The 16,022-nt window shown below is 45.3% G+C and overlaps 1 protein-coding gene across 1 annotated transcript in view; it reads left to right on the plus strand.

Moving 5' to 3' along the window:
* The window catches only part of fer1l6 (fer-1 like family member 6), a 20,011-nt gene continuing 3,989 nt past the window's right edge, over positions 1 to 16,022 (plus strand). The window contains exons 1-34 of the mRNA XM_040148611.1: positions 1 to 63; positions 309 to 387; positions 504 to 660; positions 1,607 to 1,793; positions 2,161 to 2,262; positions 2,410 to 2,500; positions 2,712 to 2,829; positions 2,933 to 3,164; positions 3,354 to 3,462; positions 3,798 to 4,038; positions 4,370 to 4,490; positions 5,016 to 5,116; positions 6,140 to 6,242; positions 7,027 to 7,146; positions 7,265 to 7,417; positions 7,511 to 7,682; positions 7,968 to 8,092; positions 8,550 to 8,684; positions 8,769 to 8,918; positions 9,039 to 9,146; positions 9,243 to 9,305; positions 9,726 to 9,824; positions 10,194 to 10,419; positions 10,534 to 10,664; positions 10,772 to 10,894; positions 10,989 to 11,034; positions 12,659 to 12,703; positions 13,420 to 13,517; positions 13,614 to 13,742; positions 13,839 to 13,979; positions 14,079 to 14,206; positions 14,298 to 14,468; positions 14,722 to 14,876; positions 15,490 to 15,632. Coding sequence (XP_040004545.1) covers positions 312 to 387; positions 504 to 660; positions 1,607 to 1,793; positions 2,161 to 2,262; positions 2,410 to 2,500; positions 2,712 to 2,829; positions 2,933 to 3,164; positions 3,354 to 3,462; positions 3,798 to 4,038; positions 4,370 to 4,490; positions 5,016 to 5,116; positions 6,140 to 6,242; positions 7,027 to 7,146; positions 7,265 to 7,417; positions 7,511 to 7,682; positions 7,968 to 8,092; positions 8,550 to 8,684; positions 8,769 to 8,918; positions 9,039 to 9,146; positions 9,243 to 9,305; positions 9,726 to 9,824; positions 10,194 to 10,419; positions 10,534 to 10,664; positions 10,772 to 10,894; positions 10,989 to 11,034; positions 12,659 to 12,703; positions 13,420 to 13,517; positions 13,614 to 13,742; positions 13,839 to 13,979; positions 14,079 to 14,206; positions 14,298 to 14,468; positions 14,722 to 14,876; positions 15,490 to 15,632 — 4,299 coding nt within the window. The 5' untranslated portion in view covers positions 1 to 63; positions 309 to 311. The remainder of the gene's footprint in view (positions 64 to 308; positions 388 to 503; positions 661 to 1,606; positions 1,794 to 2,160; positions 2,263 to 2,409; positions 2,501 to 2,711; positions 2,830 to 2,932; positions 3,165 to 3,353; positions 3,463 to 3,797; positions 4,039 to 4,369; positions 4,491 to 5,015; positions 5,117 to 6,139; positions 6,243 to 7,026; positions 7,147 to 7,264; positions 7,418 to 7,510; positions 7,683 to 7,967; positions 8,093 to 8,549; positions 8,685 to 8,768; positions 8,919 to 9,038; positions 9,147 to 9,242; positions 9,306 to 9,725; positions 9,825 to 10,193; positions 10,420 to 10,533; positions 10,665 to 10,771; positions 10,895 to 10,988; positions 11,035 to 12,658; positions 12,704 to 13,419; positions 13,518 to 13,613; positions 13,743 to 13,838; positions 13,980 to 14,078; positions 14,207 to 14,297; positions 14,469 to 14,721; positions 14,877 to 15,489; positions 15,633 to 16,022) is intronic.

Consider the following 16,022-nt stretch of genomic DNA (forward strand, 5'->3'; position numbering starts at 1 on the left):
TTTTTCGTCTTTGATTTCTTCGCCCACAAAGAGGTCTTCTTCGACAAAGTTATCAGGATTACTGTGAGTAAAAAGGGTAGATGAAAGGTTCAAAAATTGCTGTTACTGACAAGGTTCTTCAGAACCTTTGAATCCAAAGTGTCCCCTTTGTTTTAGCTTGACTTCAGGCATGTTGTGTGTTTTATGTCTCTGCGTCCATGGTCTTTTTTTTGTGTGTGCAGAACCTTTGATCTTTGGGTCATTGGGTTTTTAAGTGCCCTAGTAGTTCCAAGGTTGCGATCTGTCTTTGTGCCTCTCTTTCTCCCCAGGTGATGCACTCTAAGATGCTGAGGAGTTTCTGTGTCGGCTCCTTTAAGCTGGATGTGTGGACAGTCTACAAACAGCCAGGTAACAACTTACGACCGACCATCTCGTGGTCCGCGGACCATGGCACTAAATGCTTCTATGAGCTCAGTCTGGGGATATGGCTTGCTTCCAGACCTGTCCCTTTCTTGCTCCCTCAGGTCAGCAGTTCGTCAATAAGTGGGCGATGCTGACCAATCCTGGTGACATTAGCACTGGGGTCAAAGGTTATGTCAAGTGTGACATCAGCGTCTCAGCGAAGGGAGACGCCATGCAACCAGGTCCGAAAGCGAGTGATGCTGAAGAGCAGATAGACAAGTATGAGACCAATCTTTTTTCTAAATGTTGTTTTGGACTATCCCTACTTTATCCGACCAGTTAGGAGAAAAAAACAGTAAATACTTTAATAATTGCTGCAAGACCTGACGTGTTTACAGAACTCATTATGCTTTTAAATTGACTGAAGAACCAAAAAATTTCTACAGATGTCAATATATCAAGCTCAAATTTGAGATGTCAGTAAAAGGATGCAATAGACATGGCGAATCTTTGAAATGATGTAATATTTGATATATAGTATATACATGCGAGGGTGCCATATGGGGTGGAAAATTCTTTTTTATTTGTGAATTTAAAGAAATTGAATGACAGAAAAATCAAGAGTTTAAGAGGTGAACTGACAAAGAGTCAGGGTACCCAATTATCCTAATGAGTTGTACAAGTGCAAACGTACTGTATTGCTAGAAATATAGGCATTTGTCCAAATTGAATTTCTATGAATCATTATTTAGGATTCCCCTAATGCCTTTTTTTCTAAATTTGTTCTCATACAACGCTTTTAACGTATCTTACGAAGATGTATTTTTTCGGACATATTTCATTGATTATCACAATTTTTTATTAATTGTTTTAATGACCCAGTGACCCTTTCGCCATGCTCCAGCAATAGGACAAAACCTTCACTGGCATTTAGTACATTTTAAAATCCTCCGGGCAGATTGCGTGAAGTTTGCGGGGCACATTCATGCTCCTCACTAGATGAACTCTCTTTGTTGTGGACACTTGGAGTTTTCATCTTGTGCCACAGTCATAACTGGCATAACAAGTCTGTACATGAGATGTCTTATAATTATATGTAATGAATATTTCAGCCTCTTGGAGTAACAAGTGATTACTGATAGACCTGTTTGTTAAAAAGGTTTATTAATCAGTTTTGACCGGGAAACAATATATTTGTGAGCCGCTTGGATGTCCTTTTCCTCAGGAGCCTGCTGATACCAGAGGGTTTTCCCTCCGAACGACCATGGGCTCGTTTCTGCGTGAAGGTGTATCGAGCTGAAGGCCTCCCCCGCAACAACTCCAGCATCATGGCCAATGTCACCAAGGCCTTCATAGGAGACAACACAGCACTCATAGACCCATATGTAGTGGTCAGCTTCTTCAAACAAGTGGTGGGTTGGATATCAACTACTGTATGTTGATTTTTGTTTTGTTTTTTACATTGTACATTCATTTAAAATGCAGGTTTAAAAATTTGGGGATTTTTGTTGTTGTAAAATAAGGGTTTTTCAATTCCATGCAGATATTTCTGTAGCGGAGAAGAGGCTCAGAGTTGTACATGAGTTTCAAATACAGACAAAACCTGCTCAATTTTGATGACCCTTTGCGCCCCTTTCAAATGTTACCTCGAAAACGGTCAGGTCCAGCGGTATGTCCTCTTGAGAGGGCTGCATGGTTTGAATTCAGCGCAAGGTATTTTAGGTATTTAGGTTATTTTCGGTCTAAATCATCTTCAAGTCCCCCTCCCTCACCTCTCAGGGTCGCACATCCACTCAGAAGTCCACAGCGGACCCGGTGTGGAACGAACAGATTGTCTTCACAGAGATGTTTCCTCCTCTGTGTCAGAGACTCAAGATCCAGGTCTGAACGTTATTATGTGGGAGGGGCAGGGCCGGCTTTCTGCAAATTTTACCACAATTTACACTCAAAAATGCATCATAGTTAAATGTATAATTACATCACACAAAGTATAAATGTCACAGGATTCTGGCTTCCCTCTCCTGATAGGTCTGGGATGAGGGAAGCATGAGTGATGTCGCCATAGGAACCCATTACTTTGACCTGAGACGCATCTCCAACGAACAGGATGGTGACAGAGGTAAGGAGAGATGAAGTGAGGGATGGGGAGAGAGAGACAGTAATGAAGGAAAGGAAGGTGAGAAGACAGGAGAACGAGCTTAGGGAGGAGAGAATTACATGGAGGGGACGGAGGAAGGAAGCGAGGAAAGACAGGAATCGTACTGTTGGGATTGTCTCGTGGTGATTGTCGTGTGATCTCCATCTTATTCCCTCTTTCTCTCTTCCTCCAGGGTTTTTGCCAACTTTTGGTCCTGCTTGGATCAACCTGTACGGCTCTGCCCGAAACTTTTCATTGGGTGACGACACGGTGGAGCTTAATGAGGGCATCGGAGAGGGCGTGTCATACAGGTCAGTGTTAAGAGATGATGATTATTCAAAAACTTGAGCATGGATTAATAATCAACAAAGGACTTAACAACAACAACTTCTGTCCAAATCTTTCTGATGGCAGGGGGCGGGTCTACATGGAGCTGGCAGTGGAGATCCTCTCAGGAGGGACGGGTTCAGAGTCCAAACTCAGCCGAATGATCAGGCCCGTGAAGGACACCAAAGCCGGAAGAGTCGGCGGGAAGGATGGGAAGACTGCTGCAGGGGGAGGAGCGGGAGGAGCAGCGGGAGGAGGTGCTGATGATGACAAAGGAAAAGCTGTGGCAGCAGAGGTCTCGCCTGTGGAGTCTCCTCCTGTGGTAAAATAAAAAGAGAGAGTTTTTCTTTTAATAATATCAGTGCAGTAAATGAATAATCCTCTATGGTTGAGTCACACCTGTCAGTTGGCTAAATCCCTCGAAATACTGCGGTACCCACGAGTCTTTGCTATGGAGAAGACGTGGAGACTAGGGAAACGAATGAATGGCGATGTTTTCTGTGTCCAGCTGGATGCCGACAGCAAGGAGTGCTTCCTGCTGTTTGGTGCACTGTTCGAAGCCACCATGATTGACAGGAAGATCGGAGACAAGCCAATCAGCTTCGAGTTCTCCCTGGGTGCGTCGCCAGATCCACTGTCACTTTTTTCACCCCCCTTGTCTTTACAAGTGTTGTCGTTGGTAGAAAACTCATCACACATCAAAGTAACCAAGCACAATAGTCACATAGCAGACGCTGCCCTCTGGAGAGCTAATGACGTACGTGTGGATGCAACTCTCAAGTTAGTTTTTGAGCAGTTTGTATTGTTATTCTGTTGAAAATCACAGTAGAGTAGGTTTAATTCCTAAATCCATGACATCTGATGGCATTGGTTTGTCTTCCTGTTCTGTTTTTGCTCTTCTGTATTTCCTTGGCTGAAGAAACCCTCGTCTATTTCTGTTGCCTCCCCTCAGGTAGCTACGGTAATACCTTAGAGCCTACAGGCCAGCCCAGCGTCAGTGTCAATCCTGCTGTCCCTCGGAGGAGGCGGGGGCTGGACGTCCCAGACAGCAGTGACGTCTTCAGCTCCTCCCCTCTCAGCTCCCCCCCCAACTCCCCATCTTCCCCCCTCCTACCCAGAGACCCTCAGGACGCCGCCTTGACCTCTAAGTCCACCACGCCTCCGGAAAGACCGCTCATCGTCGAAGGCAACAGGTTTGGTCACATCAGCGTTTAACAACAGAGACGAGATGACCGCGGGCCATGAAAGTAAATCTAGATATTTAATGTCGTGGAATCTAAGAGCGATCTCGACCCTTTTACATGTAGTTATCTCCAGTAGGAGGAAGGAACAGAGGGTTTTTGCTCATGTTTCTCAGTTTGTAGCTGGATGGTCAGTGATGTAATCATAGTGTCTTTCAGTTCCTGTGAAGAGAAGCGTTTTCTAGCTTAAAGTATGTTGATATACAGTGTTTCCTTACGTCTCCCAGTTCATTGTGTGTACAACTGTGTGTGTGTGTGTGTGTGTGTGGGTGTGTACATTTAGGTACTACATGTATCTGCCCCTGGAAAAGCAGAAGCCGTGTATTAATGTTCTGAGTCACTGGGAGGACAGAACCTACCGACTCTACAACTCGAATATGCTGGAGAATATAGCTGTTCTGTTTGTATGTGCATGCACACACACACACACACACACACACACACACACACACACACACACACACACACACACACACACACTCGTAACACGTGATTTTGACTGTTTGAATTTTGTCAGAATGTCACCAACTAATGTGTGCTCTTGCTCCACTATGGAAATTTGAAAAATCCCCTGATTGGCTGGAGACGGTGCTAAAACATCTCATTTGTGATTTTCGGATACCTCAGTGGATACAGACCCCATCACTGGTCTAATTGGACAGAACTAAGGAACTGTGCATCTTCACAGTGTGCTCAAGAATTCACACAGTACAACATAATATAATACAATACAGTGACTCCTCTGATGTAGTCGTAATAGTGAAAAGTCACAATTACAAACCCCGCAAGAAGCTACAGCATCTGCTAGACCAGCGGTGTCATCCTTATGAAACAGTGTGTGAAGGATCTGACTGTCAAAGACCAACCTGACTCCATGGACAGTTTCCACAGCCGTCCTAGTAAAGTGAAAATATTTCTTTGCCTTTTAGGAGGAGGGTGTGGCCAGTGCGGCGGAGCTACACAAGAAGTCAGATCCTGGGACGGAGGATATGCTCAAAACCATCCTTAAAGAATTCTGTCTGGATGCCAGGTATTCAGACAACCTGATCCAAGCAGGATAAGATCTTTACTGTCCCACTGCATCAATGATTGCGAAGTCTTTACATTACTTTAAATATTTTTGTTTAAAAATCAAAATGTGGAAGAACGATGATGAGTATGAACAATTTGTAATTTTTCTTTCTATAGAGAAGCGTTTCATTGCATGGTGCATGTACATACTTGTTTTTTGGTGACAACAAGCTTCTCATTGCTCCATTTTGAGAAAGCACTGTTCACTTTGTATCTGAGAATCTTAAGAACCCAAATTTTCTCAAACTTCGCAGTATAATCATCTAATCAGCAGTAGAACAGGAGTCGGCCCAGGGCAGAAATATCTCTGGGCGTTGTTTTGACGCTTATAGGACATAATGTGATGGAGTCCTGATGAAACATCTTGACAAAGTTAAAAGTAATGACTTGAAACTCATTTGAGTCTTTGACATCTCAATGTTGTTGTTGTAATAAACCTTTGAAAACATATATCCGGTGTAGAAGCAGCTGATATTTTTCCAGACAAAAAGCATCGATTTAAATTTTTAATATATTTTTTAATCTCACCATTCCGAATGTAAATCTCACACTATTTAAGTAGGAATGCATGAGGCAGTTTAAATACTGTTGTCTGATGAGCTAACCTCCCACTTCTTACACTGGATGACACCAAATGTGGTGTGTCATGTCTGAGTCCAAGTCCAAGTCCATTTGATGAATTTTTAAAATCACCAGTTTGTAATTTCCAATTCTCGTATCCACTCTCGTACCTTGTCTCCGCTAAAGTCAAATATATAGTTCTGCATCAAGGGTGCAGCAGTGGAGCCTACATTCATACATCATGCCCATAACTAAGCTGTAGCTAATACGCACGCTGTCAAAAAGTCACTGCGGCTGTTAATGATTGAACTGCAGCCTCCGGTTCCGTGGAGACACAGCAAACCTTCCCCGTGGTCACCGTAAATCCCACACTACAGCCGCATCTTTCACGCATGTGTTAAATGGGTGTTACTCTCTACAGGAGTTTCATAGCAGCAGCAGAGGCCAAGTTGAAGGCGGAGCTGAAGTCCAGTTACCTGACGCAGCTGGACAAGAAACGCCTTACCATGTGCACACAGGAGCTGGTGGGAAAACCTGAGATATACACACACACACACACAGATACACACACAGATATACACACTGCAGGCATTTACTTCAATATTTTTGTCCTGAGGCCTGTAGTGAATCTCTCTCTCTCAGCCATCTTCCACAAAACAGCTCCAGGATCTCTAAGTCCTAAAAGATTTCGAAAGTAAAACATTCTGGTGCTACCGGAGTTCTTTGAGTGGGTTAATGCTGCTCTTACAACTGCCCAGGAACCATTACGCTTAGCTTACCCAGGAGGAAACAGCAGCATAGGGGCACTTGTACCTCATCACCGGTCTGTCCATGTTCTTAACAATGTTTTTCAAAAAATTCTTTGTCCACGTTTAGAAAAGAAGCTGTGTAGGATTCACATAAAGCTTCCTGTTGATCAGCTGGTGCCGACCAACCAGTTGTTCCTGGTGTCTCAAAAAGTCAGGGAATTTGGAATTGTTATATCAAGACCATAAACATATCTGTCATCCAGTTTTCTTAGTCTATTTATCCTTAGTTTTACAGCGCAGTGGTTTTTAGCGGCAAATGTGGGATGTTTTACAAAAAAAAATGTCCATATGCAGGATTTTTAATCACCCGCAGGGAGCAGGTTTTTCTAGGTCAGCAGTTCACACAAAATGTGTGCAGAATCACACATCACAACAAAGTGTGTGTGTGTGTGTGTGTGTGTGTGTGTGTGTGTGTGTGTGTGTGTGTGTGTGTGTGTGTGTGTGTGTGTGTGTGTGTGTGTGTGTGTGTGTGTGTGTGTGTGTGTGTGTGTGTGTGCAGGAGGGTATGATAGGAGAAGCCCAGTCCTTGGGAGAGAGGAAGACGAAAGCTGGTGGTGTGAAGGAAATGCTGCAGGATGCAACAAAGCTCACACACAGACTACGCTTTCTTGTTGAGGAGGTGTGTTTCGTGCGCGTCCTGACAATTTGTGTGTGAGACATTGCTGTTTTCTTTATTTACCTTGTACAGTACATCCTAACTTTTCTTATACGTACACACACGCCCTGGCACACTGCAGCCCCAGCACACAGTACCAGACGTGTTCGTGTGGTTGCTGAGCAACAACAAGCGTGTTGCGTGCGCTCGGGTCCGAGCCAGAGACCTGCTGTTCTCCAGCAGCCAGGAGGCCCGAGGAATCCACTGCGGCAAGATAATAACACTGTTTCTGAAGGTAAACACAGACGCATGAACTTAAAGCTGAAGTATTTTTCAACACAGGAAGGCTGGCAGAGAAAAACGGTGTGCGCGTGTGTGTTTGTTGCAGCCTCCAGGGAAGCGCGTTGCAGGCTTGTCGGTCCAGGCCAAGCTAGAAGTGTATCTGTGGTTTGGAACGTGTTCAGACTCCCGCCACATGCTGGACGACCTGCCTGCCGGATTCAGTCCGGCGACACAGGGCGCTGTGGCCAGCGGCCCTCCAACACACCTGCTCTGCACAGGTGAGAAAGACACTGCCCTTTCCTCGATGGTCACTTTTGTCTTTGAAATGTTCAGGTATTTTGGCCTCAGGAATCAGTCAACACTGAAGGAAGATGTCAAAAATAATTTCCGGGGACGTCCGGGGATATCATACTAATTGCATCTTTGGCGTCTCTCATTTAGTTGTTCAGATGATACAATTTATAGCAAAAGTATTAGTCAAATCTGGGACATCACAACCACGTGAGGGAATTTCTAGTTCTGCTAGATACCACTTGCCATGTTTGGTGTATGTGTGTCTCCAGAGCAGCATCACTTCCAGCTGAGGTGCCACATGTACCAGGCTCGTGGTCTGATCGCTGCCGACAACTCCGGCCTGTCTGATCCTTTCGCTCGCGTCACCTACCTGTCACACAGCCAAACCACCAATGTAAGTGTGTGTGTGTGTGTGTGAAGCCGTGAAGCTCCCCCTCGCTGGTGACTGTGAGCGCCATTGTTAGCTCGGCTGACGGTACATTACTTCCTTGCTAAAAGCATATTAAAAGACTGCAAAAGCCACGGAAACAATCAGTCTGATAACTATGTCATAAACAGTGGGCGTCTTGGCTATGACCTTATGTACAGTCGTTTTGTAATGAACTGAACGTAGCTTTGAGCACAGACAGTGAACGTACTGCTGAACTGAAGATGGTCAGAAGCAGTGATGCATTCAGGTGATGGTTCGCTTACGTATGTACGTGCTGAAGTGCATTTGACAGGGGACGTGGCCACTCGCCTGAAGAAAAAGTGTGAAAAAGTGAACAAACGGCATAGTCAGTGACTATGAATCTTTGAACTGAGTCTTCACCCTGGTGTCTTCACGCTCTGTGTTTGTATGCTGCTGTCAGATTATCAGTCAGACTCTCAGTCCCACATGGAATCAGTGTCTGCCGATGAGCCGCCTGCTGCTGAGTGGAGATCTACAGCACATCCGGCAGGAGCCGCCGCGCATCCTCATCGAGGTGTACGACGACGACGCGCTGGTACTGCTAGACAAATGAAGTCATGGTTTAACCACCGTCTTAGATGCTTTGCTGCCAGCTGCTGACTCTCTGCCATTTTTGCAGGGCAGGGCAGAGTATCTGGGCACCACTGTAGCCGTGCCCGAGGTTCGACTGTCCACTGATCGCTACACACCTCCAACCCTGCAATACAGCCCGCTGCACTGCGGCAGCCAGCCAGGAGGGGACCTGCTGGCTGCATTTGAACTGCTGCAGGTCGGTCACACAGCTTTTCGCTAGCATCACCATTCAGTTTTCCCTTCATGATATTACAGGAGGGAACAATAAGGAAGGATGTAGAATGAAGTGCTGATAATGAAGACAATGACTGTGTAGATCCCAGAGTCTGAAGAGGAGAGTCTTCCGCCGTTAGAGGAACAGGAGGGAGGCATCTACACGGTTCCTGCCAACATCAGACCTGTTCTCAGCACCTACAGGCTAGAGGTTTGGCCGCCTGGAATTATGGGATGACAAAGTTTATGGTCTTGTTTGAAAGATAAGGCTGCCATTAGACTATGTTTGACTTTTTCTCTCCACCAGGTGTTATTCTGGGGTCTGAGGGAGCTAAAAAAGGTTCAGCTCCTGTCTGTTGATCGCCCGCAGGTACACAAACACAAGTGATGTGCACAAGCTCTGCCCAATTTTAGGGTTCTGCTTCCCTGAAGGTCCACATTTTAAGATGTGACCTAATTGAAAAAGCGTGGCTACTGAATGTCCATTTAAACCGGGTTTCACCGCAGACTGAGGTGAAGGGAGTTGGATCCCTCTCCGTGTCTCGCGTTTTGCCCTTTGACCCTAGTTTGCTCTGTTTCGACATCACATCTGCAGATGGAGGTCCATTTTCGTTTTGATACCTTTATTTGGGCGTTTTGGTACAAGACTTCATGCTTTGGCGAATTCGGGTTAAACAGTGGCACAACTTCTTTCTATATTTATCTACCAGTGTGAAAACACATAGATTATAAAAAACAGATGGTAAAACACTAAACAAGCTGATAATGAACTCTTTCTCTCGCTCTCTAGGTCTTAATGGAGTGTGCGGGTAAAACTTTGCGCTCCTCTGTCATTCAAAAGTACAAGTCCAACCCAAACTTCACCACGCTGGTTGATGCCATAGAGCTGGTAAGACCAGTACGACGTCTGTAACATATTATAACGTGCACCTTGGCAACACGTCCTGAATACAGCAAATTCTGCTATGGGGGCATCCTGGAAGCCAAAACGACCTGGGACGCATACACTATGTTGGCAAAAGCATGTGGACACCACCTGCATACATACATACAAACAATATTGTGGAATGAGATGTTCACATGCAATCACATGCAATGTTCAGGTGTCCAAATACTTTTGGCCATGTCGCGTACCACGTAACCATGGCGTCCCTGGGTCGAGTTTGGCCGGGGGATCAATACGTTTATTGGATCATTCATGGAGAACTCTGAAAAAAATTCTTCACCGTACAAATTGTATGGTTTGATGGTCCCGCAGGAGTTGCCAGAGAACGAACACCTCCACCCTCCTCTCAGTATCACTGTGGTTGACTGGCGGGCCTTCGGTCGCAGCACGCTGGTTGGAAACCACATCATCAACAACCTCAAGGCCTTCAAATATACTCCGCCTCCAGCCTCGGCGGCTCCCATACATACAGACGAACCACCCAAAGCCGCATTTACCCCCGGACCCGCACTGACACTGGAGCCACAAAGCGCTGAGGGTAATAGCAGTGTGTGTACAGTACGTGTGCCAGTGTGTGTGTGTGTGTGTGTGGCAGTTGACCTGCGAGTACCAGTTCCCTTGGCATGCTTTGTCTTTGCCTCTCGTCCAGTAGAACTGTCGCAGCATGCTGACGAGACCGGCTCCACTGTAGCGCTAACAAATCGGGATTTCCTCATTACTGTGGAGGAGGGAGCCCCGCCCCCGGCCCCGCCCACCCCGAAGGAGGAACCCAGAAAGAAAAAGGTGAAAGTTACTGCATGTGTACATGGAGCAACATAAGTGACTGTTCCTGTGGATCACACCCAGCACTGTCTACATATCCTTTGCGTGTGCGTATGTTTTAAATCCAGGACAGCGGCGCAAAGAGCACTCGTGGCCGTTCCACCAAGCGGAGGAGGCGGACCATCGCCGACGAATCAGCAGAGAGTGTCATCGACTGGTGGTCCAAATACTACGCGTCTGTAGAGAAGCAGGTATCTGTGATTGTTGAGTCTCGTTGCGAAAACCTCAAAAGAATAATTTTAGAGATAGAAAATGCGATCATGCGCACACCTGCTTGTGTTCCAGGCCAAACTGAAGGACAGCTCCCCATTCCCCCAGGTCTTTGAAAAAGGTAAGAACTCCCTCAGTCTTATGTCAAACGTCCAGATTAGAGGACTGTGCTGTACTACGTCCTGGGATGTGACTGATGTTGTCATTATGTTGTCATAGCACATTATAAGATGGACTTCATTTGTTCATTTTTCATCGGTGTCCTGCCCCTTTAACCCTTTTAGCTTCATCTGGATGAATGCCCCTCTTACTTTTTTGGAATCCTTATTCAAACAGAACATGATCGCGTTAGTAGGATGGTTTTTTTTGGGGGGGGGTCAGTACACCAGAGGGGAACCCATCTGTCCCATCTGCAGTGAACTGCGTTTAGCTCATAGTATGTCCGCGATAAGCCGGCTAAAATTGAATTTTTTTTTTTTTTCCTGTTGCTGTCTAATGTCCACACTGTTTTTCGAACGACAGTCTCAAGAGCAGATAAATCAGAAAACACAAGCCTTGCATTTTAGTGTGGTGGGGAGAAGCCGAGCTTCTTCAGTTACGTGAAGATAAAGAGGTAACCCCAGACAAACCCTCTCTGTGACTCATTTTAAATGTCAATGCAGCTGCTCACATGATACAACTGTTGTCATTACAGGGAATTCTACCAATTTTACACACAGCAAAGAACTACTGCATATATGAAAACGTTGTATAAAGCCTGCCTGCCGTGTGAAGTCTGACATATTGCCTCAAGTGATGTCACTTGAGTCAGCGACGGTTGGGTTTGAAAATGAAAATGATCTGGGGGTGTGCGGTTAGAAAGAAGGGAATTTACCCGACCTCCGTAGCCTGCTCCTCATCTCTGCTTGAGGCTAGCGGCTCCAGGCTGCATTAGCCGCCACTAGCGGAACACATCCAAATCTCTGACCGAACTGTCGGCGATTGCGTTGCATTGTGGGTAATGCAGGTGCCAGGTTTTGACAAGGAAGAAGAATGTGTGGTGTGAAAAAGACGATATCTCCGGTTCTGCTGCATCAAATTTTGATTATTTCTTTTTAAATCCTGTTCATTGTGAACAACCAGGAGTGCAATGCAAAATCAGTGGAACACTCTTAAACCTGTATTTTGTCAGACGATCATTCACAATCATAAAATAGGGTTCTGATTTTTGGTGTGCATTAGTCTCTAAATCCGTCCTGTCAATCGCTTGTAGAGCACTTTGAATTGCATTTGATTTGATCGATCAATTGATGTCAGGGTGCAGCAGCAAAGGGCTTAATCTTCAGCCTATTAACGGGTAGCATTTATGCGTCAGAGTAATATTTTATGCTCTGATACCAGACACATTAAAATGTCCACACGACACAGACTAAATTGTGAGTTCTGCTGTATTACAATACAGTCCAGAAGATCACAGAGAGCAGGAGGAAAGAGATGGTGGTCTGACCCACTCCTGACCACATGTTGGCTGCGATTGCACACTTCTGTTATCCAAAAACAGTAGAAGAGATTTAGCTGTTTTGCTTTAGTATTTCGGTGCGGATGAAGATCTTTTTTCAAAATCAACCTTGAAAAGCTATGGTGGATGCATGTCACCACCGATACTGTGAGTTTAGATCCATAATGGAAATGTGAGTAGACTGGTGTTACAAAGGGTTACCCAACACTTTGCCCCTTACCCACACACACGTTGTTGTGTATTGCAGCTTTGCCGTACCACAGCTTGCTCAGCGATGGAATACACTCTTTGGGTAAGGATAAAGACCGAAAAAGCTGTGTAATTAAGGGCTACGGAGCAGTTTTAAGTTCTCAACAGCCTCTGTTAACTTTTTTTTTTTTGAACTTCCTTGGAGGAAATCTTCAGCTTGGCCTGACTGAATCTAATCGGTTTCTGTGGTCCAACCTTGTAGACAGACTTAGGCAGCTCTGTTTTGGGCTACTTTTGGATGTTACACTGTTGACACACTGGATGTTTGGTTCTGTCACTGCATGATCTGACCTGCAGCCGCCACTGGTGACCTCCGGCTTTCGCCTTTTTAAACATACTTTTAGCAGTGAGAAAAGTTGTGGTGGCCACTTTACCAGACGATGTTGTTCTAAAGGGATCAGTACAGTGTTCTTTAACGTCGAGGTGGGAAACATTTGAAAGGATGATATCATTAAATGGGGAAAAAAAACAAACGATGGTACTTTTTATATGATAACAGGGAATTTGTTTGCATCTTTTTCTTCTGGTGGAGATGAAGGGAACTTGGTTTAAATCAAAGTCATCACTCGTAGGTTTCTTACACTTTGAAGCATGGAGTTTCCTCAGTTGCCGACAAACTGACTGATTCTAGTTTGTTCCTGCGGTTGTCCACTGTGTCATCCCAGTACAAATAAACGTCTCAGCTTTCCCTGCACGTCCATACCGTGGTGCTCTGTGCCAGTGTTTCCGCCGAAAATTTTTTCTTGTTTGTTCCATCAGTGAGCATCCCCTCGGATGGAGACAAAAAGAAAAAGCAGAAAGAAAAAGGAACCCTGGAACCAAATCTTGGTCTACCGACTAAATTGGCCACACTCAAGGTACTCAGTTCCCAAACACTGCCAGTCCAGTGAGATCACAGCAGAAACTCTGAGAAGTTTAGTGGGGCGATGCTGATAACCTCCTGCTTTCTTCAGCTGTACAACAAGGAGCTGGAAGCAGAGTTTGGGCCATTCGATGATTGGGTGAACACATACGAGCTGTTCAGAGGGAAAGCCAATGAGGAAGAAGGGGCAACTGAGGAGAGGTTCGTCGGCAAATTTAAGGTGAGACAGGTTGACTGTCATCTATGGGTGCCACTGTTACTTGGGAACCACTGTCACTATTGATCCGTTCCGCTATGTGCTTATGCTTCTTTGCAGGGGCGATTCTGCCTGTATAAGCTGACTGAGGACCAGGCAGAGGACGGGGGCGAAGTCGCGGACACGGGGCACTTCAGAGTCAGCAGGGGAATCCCTCCCAACGGCCCGGTCCAAGTCCTCATACGGGTTTACGTGGTCTCTGTGAGGCCTGCTCTGTTCGTTTTTAAATAACGTTCAGTCTGAGAGCTTTCAGATGTTTTCTTACGGTGATTTTATAAATGTTCTCTTCTCTCTCCCCAGGCATCTAACCTGCACCCAGCTGACCCGGATGGGAAGGCGGACCCGTACATTGTTGTTCGCTTGGGCAAAAATGAAATCAAAGACAGAGACAACTACATTCCTAAACAGCTAAACCCTGTGTTTGGAAGGTAAATAGCTGGTTGACTACATGCCAAAATAGCTGAGCCCCATGTTTCTGACACAGGCTGTAACTTCTCAAGCTGGTTCTCCTTCTTCCAGATCTTTTGAGATGCAGGCAACATTTCCCCAGGAGACTCTGCTGTCAGTGCTAATCTATGACCATGACTTGGTGGGAGGGGACGACCTGATAGGAGAGACTCGCATTGACCTGGAGAACCGATTCTACAGCCGACACAGAGCCACCTGTGGACTCCCTACTGAGTATAGCCTGTGCGTGTGGGCGTTTGCCTTCCTTCAGCTTGATTTTGAGTTATTTTCCCATTTGGTTCACGTAAGAATCATCCTGCTCGAATTCAGAGAACAGTTGCCATTTTCACTCGAACATACAATGTCAATTAAAGAAGGGAAGACTGCCATTTTTGGAGAAATGTATCTGAAGCTTTTAATAAAACCTTGTTATCTGTATAATAACCACGCTGAAACAAGTAACTGTGCCTGCCCTTCCCCTCTGTTTGTCTGTCAGTGAGGGTTACAATGCCTGGAGGGACTCCCTGAAGCCATCAGAGCTGTTGTCTAAGCTGTGCAGAGAAAGTGGTGTCGACGGGCCTCATTTCAGACCAGGACGCATCACTGTGGCGGAGAAAGTCTTCACTGGCAAAACACTCTTCATGCATGAAGGTACACTGAACAGACTTAACACTGCTCTCGGTATGAGTTGCGGGTTATCTACATCAGAAGTGACAGAGGTCTGCAGTAATCCGCCTTGTTTACTGTACGCTGGATTTTCACTGGATAATTAACTGCAGCTTCCTCTTGGTCTTTATATGAAACAATGGGCAATGATCCAGGGTCATATTCATGGCTTCTGTTATGCTCTGTTATTGGGAATTCTTTCCTGGCTTTGGTCATACACATCGGTATTTTTCCATTTTATGAACTTGACAGGGAAATAATTATCAAACACTAACATGTTGGTCGCATGTTCCCAGAACTGGTGCTCGTGTATTTTGGAGCTCGCTATTGAATGTATTGAAATGCTGGGAAAATGTTTTTAAACTGGGTTGTCTTTCATCGGGATATTTAGATCCTGTGAAATATTTTGGCCGGTGTTTTAAAGTGCTGTAGTCATGTTAGGTTGAGGTCACACTTTGATCATGAGCTTAGATGGTGCAGACGACAGCAGGGTCATTTTAAATCTTCACGTTAGTTTTTGATAATAACCTTGTGTGTCTGTGTGTGTGTGTGTGTGAGTGAGAGACATTAATGATAATGATCTGTGCACGTGTCCCAGACGAGCCAGTGGAGTCCTATGAGCACTTGTCTCTGAAGATCCTGCACCGCTGGGCGGAGATTCCAGATGTGGGATACAAGCTTGTACCAGAGCACATCGAGACCAGAACTCTGTTTAACAAGGCCCGGCCCGGCATGGACCAGGTAGGCTATGACATTAACTAACCGAGCGCGTTGCTCTCTGCATGGAACATGCAACGAACCCAAACTGTTCTCATAAACTCATCATCATTTTTATCAGGCTGAAAAAAATCATGTTTTTAAACTGTCTATATGCCTTCAAGCTTTCTGGGTTTTCCACCAGCAGCAACAGCAGTATGACTTTCAGTGCAAATACTTCAGAATCAAAGCCTTAACATATAGCTAACAAAGAAAAGTTATATTTAGCATAGAAACTACCGATTATATGCTACAGTACTTTTATTGGCCTATACATATACTCACACCGACAAATAACCAACTACCACCAAAGAGAAAATGTACCGTTGACAAAACCTCATCACTGTACAGTGTACAACTTAAGTTTTTTTCTGA

This window comes from Xiphias gladius, chromosome 16 (genome assembly GCF_016859285.1).
Source record: "Xiphias gladius isolate SHS-SW01 ecotype Sanya breed wild chromosome 16, ASM1685928v1, whole genome shotgun sequence".
NCBI lineage: Eukaryota > Metazoa > Chordata > Actinopteri > Istiophoriformes > Xiphiidae > Xiphias > Xiphias gladius.